This window comes from Podarcis muralis, chromosome 14, assembly GCF_964188315.1.
Source record: "Podarcis muralis chromosome 14, rPodMur119.hap1.1, whole genome shotgun sequence".
Lineage (NCBI taxonomy): Eukaryota > Metazoa > Chordata > Lepidosauria > Squamata > Lacertidae > Podarcis > Podarcis muralis.
The window spans coordinates 5918862-5931067 of record NC_135668.1 but is presented as its reverse complement, the minus strand read 5'-3'; the positions used below and the strand labels follow the sequence as shown (position 1 = coordinate 5931067).

General features: G+C 47.3%; 1 protein-coding gene across 2 annotated transcripts in view; it reads left to right on the top strand.

Annotated features, from left to right (window-relative positions):
- CGNL1 (cingulin like 1) overlaps window positions 1-12206 on the top strand; it is a 76937-nt gene that overhangs the window by 22085 nt on the left and 42646 nt on the right. Inside the window, exons 2-5 of one of the 2 annotated variants that reach the window (XM_077918998.1) lie at window positions 6712-8306; window positions 8842-8936; window positions 9289-9379; window positions 11108-11209. In XM_077918998.1, coding sequence (XP_077775124.1) covers window positions 6732-8306; window positions 8842-8936; window positions 9289-9379; window positions 11108-11209 — 1863 coding nt within the window. In that variant the 5' untranslated portion in view covers window positions 6712-6731. Of the gene's footprint in view, window positions 1-6711; window positions 8307-8841; window positions 8937-9285; window positions 9380-11107; window positions 11210-12206 lie in introns of both variants that reach the window. The other variant, XM_077918997.1, reaches the window with a different exon arrangement.

The window sequence follows — 12206 nt, the reverse complement described above, 5'->3', positions numbered from 1 at the left end:
CCCATAGTTGCCTGCCAAAGACCGCTTGTTCTGAAGTGTTTCCTATTTTAAAAGGGAAGGATAAATAAAATAATTTTCAGTCATAGAGTAAATCCAACACTGGTTGGTCACCACAGGGCCAGAGGAGAGGCGGCCGTGAGGAAACTGGTACGGCCAGGCGATGGGCTTAGAACATTGCTTTGGTGGCCTTTTTGAAGTACTGTAAAGAATTCCATTGCCTCTTGTCATTTTGGAAGGTGGCAGTGAGATATTTGTACATATACAGACCAGAAAAAAGAAATGTACAGTATGTAGAATAAAACTGCCTCCTGGCTCTTGGCGATGGCTCCTGCTATGTTGGAGGTCTGCAAGTGGAGACAGAGTCCGGGCAGCGTGGGCCAAGGCAGGACACACCTGGAGTCTCCAAGGCAAGGTGGTTTGCTTGCCTCAGGCAGCGCTTGCAGAAGCCCCATTAAAAGAGCTGCAAATTGTCCAGTTGTTTCATTTTTATGATGGCCTGAAGGAGGCATCAGAATGTGTCAAGTTGTCTCTGGGAACAGAATCTCCCATGTTCAACAGGCCCAACCTGGGAGCTTATCTGGGGGTTCAGGAGGAGCATCCCCTGACCTGCTCTAGCCTCTCAGCGGAAAGAGGTGTCCCAGGCTGCAGTTCCCGCCTTCGGCCAGAGCTGTGGTGGTGGTGGGGAACAGTGGCTACAGCCCTGCTTTGGTGGCCACCAAGTCCCAGGCTCAGGTTGTACAGCAGAGTTGAGCCCTGGAGAGGAAAAAAGGCAGGGCAGGTGCATATCTGGGGCAGCTGATGTTTCCTTTGGAGAATGGCTTCACCCAGGCTGCTGGCACAGCACCATTCCCCTCACTGCTGCTGCTGCTGCTGCACCCTCAGTGCTGCCTTATGGCAGCACTCAGGGCACAGCTGTAGGCCAGTTGCAATGGCAGGGATGAGTGCAAAGGAAGGGCCTGGGCATCAAGGACAGGGGCAGTGGGGCATTCTGCCTGCAGTGGCAAAACCTCTTGGGCTGGCCCCATCTCCTTCCCTTCCAGCCATCTCCAAGATTTGTGACAGTGAATCACATAAATGGACTGGCCAAGGGATCTCATTCTGCACCATCCTGTTCCCCACTCTCCTCTGTGGTGTTCTTTCCCCAAATACCTCTCCCCAGAAGTACCGTGTGAAGCAGCTGAAACTTTGCCTAAGAAGCTATTTTCCCCCAAGCAGCCTATTTTTGTTCTTTGCTTTTGGGACAGCAATGGATCCCCCCCCCCCCCCCGTTTTCTAAATCCATTCAGTCAGGTAGAAAAATGTAAGGAAAGAACTGTAACTGCATCCTCCTTCCCTCTCTTTTTAAGATGTTGGCTGCCTGCAACAGGGCCTCTGAAACATTCGCAGCTGGGTTTCAGTACTTGAGAAAATTGGATTTGAATGCTGATTCTGACACAGCTGATCCCAAGCGAGCAGCTGATAAAACAGATTTTTAAGAGCTACTTAAATGCTCCATCTTGCACAAGTTTTTTCTACATATAAGCAGTTCCAGGAGCAAACAGTGCTCCCAGTGCAGCCGCTGTGTGATGTTCCTTCTGGCCTGCAGTTTTCCAGCCAGCAAAGTAGTAGCTGGGTTGGTTTGGGTCGGCCTGACTGATGTGGTGCCCGGACTGACCTGGGGAGAAAGGAAGTTCTTTCTGTTTGGAAGATGAGCCAGAGACTTCCTTGCTAGATTCGGGGATTAAAAAAATGATACCTTTTGGCCATAATGCAAGTCAGTGCCAGTTACTGGTTATTCAAAGTGTCTCCAGAACTAGTAGAATATATTCTTCACCTCCCTTAGAGTGTCAATCTTTTTAGTTTATTTATGGATTTATATCCACTTTTCTTCAAATATGGTTAATAAAAAATAATAATGATTCATATTCTAATTATTGACATATCCAAATATTGTTGCTAATAATATGAATAAAATGCAAGAGCAGCAGCAGAATCAGTAAAATATACCAGAAGCTGGCAGAAACTCCCGTCACAATAACAGAGAGTGAATACCCTTATGGGCCACTGGAATGCCAGTGGATGGCTTAGAGAGCAGTACAGAGCAGCTTCCCCCAACCTGGAGCCCTTCAGATGTTTTGGACTGCACTGGTTGGGGTAGATGGGAGCCATAGTCCAAAATATCTGGAAGGTACCAAATTAGGTAGGGAATGTTGGTATAGCCTTGGCTTGGCTCCTTAACAAAAAGGTGCCAGGTGGACAGACCATGGGAGGGAGTGTCATGGCAGGCCTTCTCCAGTTTCCCACCTGGCAGACCTCTGAGCACCTGGAGAAACCTCTGAGGGAAATCTTAACTGCCAATGAGGTTCATGTGGAGAAATGCAGTTGCTTGATCAGAGGGCGAGGAACCTTGGATGTGGCCCTCCAGACTTCTCTGCCTGGCCCTCAGAGTTATGCTCCTTGCTACACCTCTGCGTAGGGCTTCTCTGCGTCCTCCTCAAGTGCCTTTGTCTGGATAGAATGTTTCTTCGCACTGTGATTGTGCCTGGTGCTTACCTGGATGGAGGGATGTGGCCATCCGCATGTGGGAACGCTCTGACTTTTCCTGTAAAGAAATGGGCAATATTGTTGCTGCACCCGCTTCTGCCTCTAGCCCCACACACCACTGGCGTGTCGCTCCTAAAAGGTTGCCAATGTGGCCTGAAAAAGGTCCCCCTGCCCTGCTTTAGATCTTGCTACATCCACCTGTTTTGGATTGTTAGCCCTCGTTTCCTGAGTGGTGAGAAGGTCCAGGGTTTTGTTTTCTTTGGCGCCGAGAGAACAGTGGAAACTGAAGTGTCTTTGTATTATTTACAGCTAGTGAGCTTGCAAAAAGATAGGATTCCCAGAGCCCGCAAGCCTGCGTTAGATTCCCAGAGCCCCTAAGCTTGTACCGGTTTCTAGTCAGCTCCATCAGAACTCTCTACTCTCTTTAAATTTAAGGTTCAAAACTGGTTCCGGGCCATTGCTCTGCCCTCCCCTCTCACCAGCCGGAGGGTGCCACCTTCTCAAACATTTACAAAACCCAGCTGTTGCATCAAATGCAATCAGCTTACAAAAAGGCAGCCTGTGACTTCCTTGGCCTGAATTCAGACTTTCCAGGTGAAAGGGTTTTTTCTTCTCCCCTCCATCAAATTTGGCATAGTATGAAACAGTGGATGTGTTGTCCTGCTAGGCAGAGAACATCAAAAGTGTTTCTTGCCTCCCACTTCCTAAATTGCAGCTGACAGTTTTTAGTGCCAGAAGATCCTGGGAGTTGCATTATTGGCCTCCAAAGTGTTCAGGCGCATTACTTGACAGTAGAGGAAGCAATTTGTTCCAACTAATTTATGAGGAATAAGCTGCCACCTGCCGATCAGGGGCATGTTGCTGCAATGCCAGATTTAGGGTGGTATGGGCAGTCCGTCCCCCCCAGTGTGCCAAGCTGTGGGGGGCACAAAATCAAGAAGACCCATAATGGAAAAGATCCATTTGGGGGCACCCAATTTTGGCTTCGCACAGGGCGCCATTACGAAAGACTACCAAAGTCTGCCCCTGGCTGCTGTCCCAGGGATGATATATCTGTTTTGCAAAGTGGACAGGTTTCTGGAATGTCAAAATAATTCCAAGGAAGAGAGAAGCTTTGTTTGGTTGCAAAATCCTGTGCAGGGGCAGTTCTTTTCTTCAACAAGCCCCAGATTGGTTCTGTGCATTTGAAGAACATTTGCTGCACCTTCCTAAGAGATTAATGGTTTCTGTTGCATTTCTGACAAGTCTGGCTGTATTAATGGCTGGAATGTGATACATTATTTGGACCAGATGCCTTTGGGCTTGGAAAAATTCTTTGATCCTGGAGATGTCCCTGGTGAAACAACTTCTTCCTCTTCACTTTAGGATGTGATTGTTAAGAAAACAGTACGTGAGCCAGTGTAAAATTGAACTGAGTCCAACCACCATTCCTATCTTTTTCTTATTTGATGAGACCATACAAAGTGGCTGTGCCTGTTTGTATCTGATTGGAAGAGGTCCATGTCAATAAAACTGCAGCCGTAGATAACTTAAGAACTGTACATTAATCTGTGTTAGGCATGCCCTCAAGATTTACAACACAACACAGTGCAAAATAATTTGGCTACTTTATGCTCTTACCACTCAAAATTGATATTGTTATGCCTCTATTTTATTTGCGAAACTATTTAAAAGGCATCAGCACACTGAACAATGATAAATAAATTTCCCCTCTAAATTAACACATTACTGAAATTTAGGGCAAATTAAAACAGAAGGCCATGTTTTAAAAAAGGAAAATTCCACAGCCATTGGATGAAAAGCTCAAGCTCCTAATTCAGTTCCCAGCGTTTAAAATATATTTGATACAGATGCCAATGCTTGTGCGCCTGTGTTGTGTGTAATAAAAGAAGGTTGGAGGTGGGGAAAACAACTCCCAAACAGATTCAAAATCTCCCTATAATGTCTCACTGGACAGATTCCAGAAGATGATTATTTCTATTGTAATAAAAGCCATTTCTAGCACCTTAAAGAATAACAGATTCATGACACAATCCTATTCACAGACTCATAGAACTGTAGAGTTGGAAGGGGCCATGAGGGTCAACTAGTCCAACAGTGCAGGAATCTTTTGCCCAACGTGGGCATGTTTACTTAAGTCTTATGCTCAGGTGAGTGTGAATTGAGTTGCAACCTTACTCTATAGCATTGACTTTCATAGGAAGAGCTCACTTTGATCTGTAGCATTAATTAGATGCTGAAGGTTCAGGATGGGTGTTGCTTTAAAATGTTAGAAATGGAGAATTATCTTTATTCTGGCCTTACTGGCTGTTGCTTTAATAGTATTATGATGTCACCCCCCATACCCAGCCAATATAAATTATACATTGTTTCTTTTTTACAATCTTGCTTCAAAATCTGTCAAAATGGACAGAACATTTTGTGGATATCCAAGGGTGCTGGATCTGTCTGACTGCGATTAGAATGGAGGCACAGCTTCCGGTGTTGTCTTCTCTCATAATACCTGGAAGTTGGAGATCTTGTGGGAGATGTGATTGTGCAGAACAAACAAAGGGAAGCTGGAAGTGTGGGGAAGTTCTGGGGGACCGAGAAATGGAGGCTGGGAGCAGCAAAGGTCATTTCCTGCAGTTGTTCGTTGTCCACCTGCGTTTTCCTGTGCCTTGCTTGACATTTTTGAGTTTCTGCTCTTCATTCTGCAGCTGGGACAGGGCATGATGCTGCAGCTTGGCATGTTCTGCTCTGAGTGCTCTGAGCATGGCCACATGGTCTTCTCAGTGACGACTGTTGGCAAGCAGCAGCTGTGTCCTGGTTCCTCACCCTTCTGAAGCCTGATTTGGGCAAAATGTTGAGTTGCCCTTTAGCCACTCTTGCCCCAAGGTGGTCTTTGATCAAGTGCCAAGAAGTGAGGCCTGCATGGTGCCACAGAAGCACATTGGCTACAGGAAGGGCCTTTTCCTATTTTGTGCCACACGTAGTTGCTACAGCCTTACTTTCATGGCCAGCTGACGCTCCTGTCTGACTTGGGATGTGGAGTTAGGAGGTCACCAACTAGAAGAAGCGGAACAGCCAACTTTTGTTCATGGAGCTCTAGAATGCGTTCATGGCAAAATGGAATAAGGCTGAAAGTGCACATCCAGCAGGAAGTGGGATCCTTCTTTCGGGCTTGTATTACTTAAGAAGTGCAGCAGGTTTGCATGTGTGAATGGTTAAACCTTTTCATCATATGTGAAGTTGATGGGCTAAAGCTAGGTTGGTGAAGGCAGCATTACCTGACTTAGGGAAGGAGCTGTCAGTTTGGAAACATGAGTGGACCCTCTGTATGGTTTGGTTTGGGCTTGCTTCTTCATGAAGAGGGGAGGAAGTGGGGCGTTTGGAAGCTGGGAAGAGGATCTGGGCCTAGGGCATCTGAGGGGACTTTCTCTCTCAACATGTTCCCTCCACAGACTGAGAGTCCACCTGGGGAGGCCCTTCTCAGGTTAGGCTAGTGGCCTTTGCACTCATGGTATTGTCCAGGAGTGGCTAACCCACAGTTTTGGAAACCTGATCCAGTACCCATTTATTCTGGCCCACCAAGACTCTATTAATTTTGGCAGCACTGGCAAAGAATAATGTAGTAGTAGTAGTAGTAGTAGTAGTGGCATCACAGGCAAAGGCAAGTGCCCTGATGATGCAGAATGAAAATTGCTCCCTCCTGGGTCCTCGGATTGATTATTTGCTGAGCAGAGAAGGGGTCCACCACTCAGCTGACATGCATGGATCACAAAGTATGCATTAGAATTCCTGAGGTGAGGAAGCTGTGTGTGCCTTTAAGAGTTTGTGAGAGAGGCTGTGGGTTGGTTATATCCACTGCCAGCATCCAGCCCTTGGAGGTTTAGCCCAAGGGTGAAGGCAGCACTCAGGCCAATGAAGGTTGGGCAATCGTCGTGTTTCCCTTTGGAACTCCCTGCTTGAGGAGATTGGCCAGCCTTGTTCTTCTCACTTCCCACTCCAGCCCATTTCTGTTCAAGGACTGAACTCCCTTTTAACCACTGTATGTGGTGGATGCATTCTGGATTTTCCTTTGCAGATGCCCAATTGTCTTGGATTAACCCCATATGTCAGTGAAGAAAATGCCAGGGACTTTGGTATGATGAAGATGAAAGTGGCTCGTTTCTTCTACTCATGTATCTGTTTCTTTCCTCTTTGCAGTGCTTAAACCCATGTGAACAATGGAGCCTTATGTGGGCAGCTTCAGGCACATGCAGCAACAGCAGCACTGTGGGATCCACTTCAAGCTTGCAAGCAATGTGCCTCCAAAGGCAAAGAGTGCGCTGAATGCAAAGGATGGGTCCTACGGAGTCAGCATCCGGGTCCAAGGGATTGATGGGCATCCATACATTGTGCTCAACAATGCAGAGGGATGTTTGCCTGGCAGTCACGTAGCACCTGCAAACGGCCCACAGGTTGCAACCGAGACACTTGATAGGTCAGTGCCGGACTCCAGTTCTGCTCCTGGACTGGGGAAGAAAACTGGCGAAGAAAGACAGTGTTTGGGAACTTACAGCACATTGCCAAATAAGTTTAAAAGCCTGCAGGCCAGTGTGGATGAGGGAGAGAGCAGCACCTTGCATTTCAAGGCTGGGTTCGCCCAGTCGCCCAGTCTGTTGAACTTCCAGAGGCATCCTGAGCTTCTGCAGCCCTATGATCCTGAAAAGAACATCCTGAATTTGGAAGGCTTTGAGGCCCCCCCATCCAGTAAATCCAAATCTCTTGCAGATGAAGAGAAACCAGACAGCAAACATTGGAGCTCACCATTGAAGGTTGCTTCATTAGATAAAATGACCCTCCAGTGTGTAGAACTGGCCAAGTCCAAACCAAAAACTGTGAATTTGACCATGCCTGCAGTAGGGGCAGACCAAAGTAAGCAGGAATTGGAATGCCCCAGTGTTGCTGACACTCCCAATGGATCACGTTCTTCTAGTGATGGATCTCCATCTGCTATAAGTCCACCCACCTATCAGGAAACAAGGAAATGCAGACCTGATCTCCTTCCTTTCCGCAGGCAAGATTCAGCAGGATCAGTCCTGAATGGCTCACGGCGGTCATCGTCATCATCAACTACCCCAACTTCTGTTGCTTCCCTGTACAAGTTCTTCCTTGATGACCAAGAGTATGCCATCTATGCTGACAATGTTAACAGGCATGAAAACAGAAGGTATATCCCATTTTTGCCCGGGACTGGTCGCGATATTGACACTGGTTCAATTCCTGCAGTTGATCAGCTCATTGAAAAGTTTGACCGGAAGATGGGTCCTCAGAGAAGAGGCAGGCTGGGAATCAGAAGCAGGATTCACCCAGATGACCGTAAGCGGTCAAGGAGCGTCGACAGTGCCCTTCCCTGCGGGCTCAAGGTGAATTCCAGTTGTTCAGATGAATTTAGTCAAAGTTCGGCAACATCATCCAAGCATTTACTACAGCCCTCTAAGGTTTGCCTTCAGAAGGTGTTCTCTTCAGATCAGAAGTCAGTGTCTTTTGGGGATCAAGTTTCTCCTCGGTCTGTGGGCAAACTCCAGGCAGCAGCAACAGCAGCAGCAAGAGATTCTCCCAGCAAGCATTTCAACTCTTTGCAATATCACAAGCAAAGTAAAATAGTCAGCGAGAGTTCGGCTTATAAATCATCCACACTTCCAGGCCAGACCAAGAAAAGTGAAAATAAAATGGTGACTTCCACTCTCTTGTTACCAAACCGCATTGCGACTCCGAAACTGCCTGCGAAAACATTTGCTTCTGCTTCAGCTGCTCAGGTATGTTTGCCAGAGTGTGATCTGTTGACCTGATCCAGTGACAGGATGCTGTGCTACAGAGATGCAATTTTGGACATATGAATGAAAGAGCTGGTTATCCCTGCACCTTGTGGCCTCAGCCACTCGGAGGTGAGGTTGTTGAATGGAAAATTTAGAGAGACAGAAAGGGGGAGTTCAGCTAAGCAGCTTCCATGCTCTGGGGAGGTAGTGTGGGGTGGTGATGGCAAGTTAGGACATATTTAGGAATAATTCACATTTTTGGATTTTGAGCCATTACCTTTTTGAAGGCAAAGTATCAAATAAACAGAGCTCTCCGGACACAGAAGTCCATTTCCCCTCCTGACTTTGGCATCAAGGCAGTCATTTGCAAATCCTCTTCTCTGTAACTTTGCAAATGTTCCTGCCGCACACCTCTCAGACCACCCTATAGCACTCTTTTGGGCTCACCCTGCTTGTGGCACAGAGGCTGTTCTGTCTGAAGCCGAAGGCTTTCCTTGCAAGGGATATGACTGATACCTGCCTTTTGTCTTTCCAGGTCACTCCTGATCTGCTGAAGGGCCAACAGGAACTTGCACAGCAAAGCAACGAGGAAACAGCTAAGCAGATTCTCTACAACTATCTCAAGGAAGGGTTAGTGGGCTTGCACAAACTTGTAGCTTGTGGAAATGGCATTATGTTGAGGACTTGAGCAGATGAATATTTGATATTTGGGACTGATATGGTGGCTATCTCCAATTAATACATTACACCCCCTACACCCCCCCCCCCCCCGATTTTCAGTCCTTAAAACAACCTTGAGGTCTAGCTAGGCATCTCTAATTTACTACCAGGAGGTAAAATTCCACTCTGATCTTAACCTACTAACATCTGTGTCTGAGTGTCTTTTCATAAGATGGTCACTGTAGGAAATGGGGGCTTTCAGGTGACTGTGAGACATCTCAGTCATTGCCTTGCTGGCTGACGTTTGTTCATATTTCAGAAGCAGCGAAAATGATGATGCAACGAAGAGGAAAGTCAACTTGGTATTTGAGAAAATCCAGACTCTAAAGTCCAGAGCAGCAGGGAACTCACAGGTAAAGTACACAAGGAAAACAAGGTTGTCTCTCTCTTCAACTTTCTTGTGTTTATCCACATCCCTCACCTTGTTGTGTGAAGATTAGGGCTCCTCTGGGCAACCTTGAGGCTTGAGCACCCACTCTGATTTGCTTCCAGTCTTTATTGTTCTGATTTGTTTACAGGGCGGTTAGATGGCAATGAGTGTTCATCCTGCATTCATCCTGATTTACTTGCAGGATGTTTGCATTCCTTTCCCTTAAATATCTCTTCATTTTTCCATGCATTTTCCTGTCACTTTCAAACTACAAAGTCCATTTCTTTTTTTAAAAGTGGATTTTTCATGCTAGGGTGACAGAGCAATTTAATCTACTTTAATTGGGCAAATCTAAAGTTCTGGAATGTGCATCCATCCTGCAAAAGAGTGACAGTCTGAATTCCTCCTCACTCTATAAGATCTAGTAACTTGGCAGGTACTCTGCTATGTATTTGGATCTTTGTCCTTTTTCAGCATGTAAACTCCAGAGAATAATGAAGCTTCAGACCATGCCAAGCTCCATAAGTGTGTTGGCGCACTGTTAAGCTGGCAAGCTGTGCTTTGTAACTGTTACACACACTTTTTATGCCTGTTCTTTGTTTTATGTAGATATCAATGGTTAGCTGAGCACCATCAGGTTCAAATGTTAGTTTCAAAGTTAGGCTGAACTCCATTGAAGTGAAAACATGATCCAAAGGTCCATTCACATGTGATCCTGCCTTATACAGGATCACATGTGAATGGATACAGGAATACAGGAAATCCTTCTGCTAATTTGGGCTACTGGCATTGGCTCTAAAGCTCTGAGTTACGATTCGCTGCTTGCGGGGCTTAGACAGCCAATCACGTTGAGAGTGGGTGTGGCCCAGGCCTCCAGAAATATAGTTGCTTTGCCCTTCTTATGTCCCTGATCCTTTTGAGCTGAACTTCAGCCTCAGTCATGACTGAACCCACCTACACTTCATGGGAAGCCCCTCCCTTTGACCATTAGGACTAGGGCTGGGCCCACGTGGGGTCCTTGAGATGTTGCTCAGTGAGACCCCCTGAGTTCAGCTCTTGCAACGGATTCAGAACCTGGATGGAAAATGAGTGAAATCTGCTGGTGAAAACAAAAGCAAAACCGAATGGACAATTTCGTTTCAGGCCTAGTTTAAGAGGGTTGGCTTCAGCCTGAGGGGGTCCCTTGGCAAAGTGGCCCCTTGTTTGCTTATTCACTTGTTCAATTTATATACCACCTTTTCCTCCAAGGAGTTCAAGATGATGTACATGGTTCTTGCCCTCCCTGTTTAGTCCTCACAACAACCCTGTGAGGTAGGTTAGGCTGAGAAATGGTGACTGGCTCAAGGTCACTCAGCTTCATGGTTGAGTCAGGATTTGAAGCTGGATCTCCCAGGTCATAGCCCAGTGCTCTAACCATTACACCACACTGGCTCTGAGTTGGACCCAGTGGGCTTACCTAGGAATGGTGGGTAGCACCAATGTGAGTGGTCCTTCTCTGTGGTGCACACAAAGGACAGGACTCCCTGGTGACGTGTGTTCTCCTCCCCTCCTACAATACATTATTTAGACGTAGTACAGTGATGCTCCTTCAGGGACAGCATGGAATAATCAGACCTGCTCTAAACTGAGGCATTGGCTTTGGATGGCTCTTTTAGAACAAAACAATCTATAGATTTTTCTGAGCAAGCATGTATGTGTTCTTTGACTGTAGGCCTCTGATACGTCTGCTTCAGTCAAGGCGTTGATGGAACAGACAACGGAGCTGGAAAAGGAGGTTTCTGATCTGCAGAGGAGGTTGGATTTGGAAGTCAAGGTAGGTTCCCATCCCATCCACCCTGTTGTTGCTCTGTTCTGCACATTGCTCTGCTTTCTCAGGGAGAAGCAAAATTGTTTGCATGGGCAGAAAGTCCAGGGACTGTCAGGGCAGCTTCGCCTTTGCATTAGAGTGCCCTTCTTTGGGGAGCCCATAGCTCAATGTTGGGCCTAGGCTAGGGTTACCAGACATCCCCGGTTCCCGGGGACAGTCCCCGCTTCTGCAACTCTGTCCCCAGACAAATTCTGTCCCCAGAATGTCCCCCGATTTGCAAATCTGTCCCTGGGGAATGTGGCAGCTGCAGCCTCAGCAGCCCGGAGCCAGCCTGTTAGCGGAGTTGGCTCTGGCTGGCTTCAGGAGCTGCCTGCTGCCATGGCCCCCGCCATATTTCCTGCGCCATGGCAGCGAGCAGCGAGCAGCTCCTGAAGCCAGCCAGAGCCAACTGCACTACCAGGCTGGCCCCTCCTGGGCAACGGCTGCCTGGGAGTGACTCCTGAGCCTCCCCTAATCTGTCAAAACAAAGGGGGAAGGGAGCATGAGATCAGGGAAGGCTTGGGAGTCATGGGTAGGCGGCGCGCCGTTGCCCAGTTTTTTAAAAAACTGTGCATTTATGTTTCACAGGGTGCGAAAGAAGGGCTTTGCACCTTTATACAATATGCATGTGTGCTTGGGCCTAGGGTCTGTTGCCTCACCATCCCCACTACTGACTCCCTGTTGCTACTCAGCCAGATTCATTGGAAAAAAATATCTGGTAATATTTCTCCACCCTGGGCCAGGTAGCACCCTGTCTGCCTGAGAGCCAATGCTGGCCTAGTTGGACCAAAGGGCTCTCAGAATACAGAAGCTGCCTAAGCTGGTGGGGGCTGGCTGTGGATGTGGCCCCGAGCCCTGAAACTAGAGCTGCTGCTGGTGCTGAGCCCAGCTGCTGGGTACAGTGAATTTCTGCAAACGTTACTATTTAAAAAGGGGGGCACCTCTTATTATAGTAACTCAATGT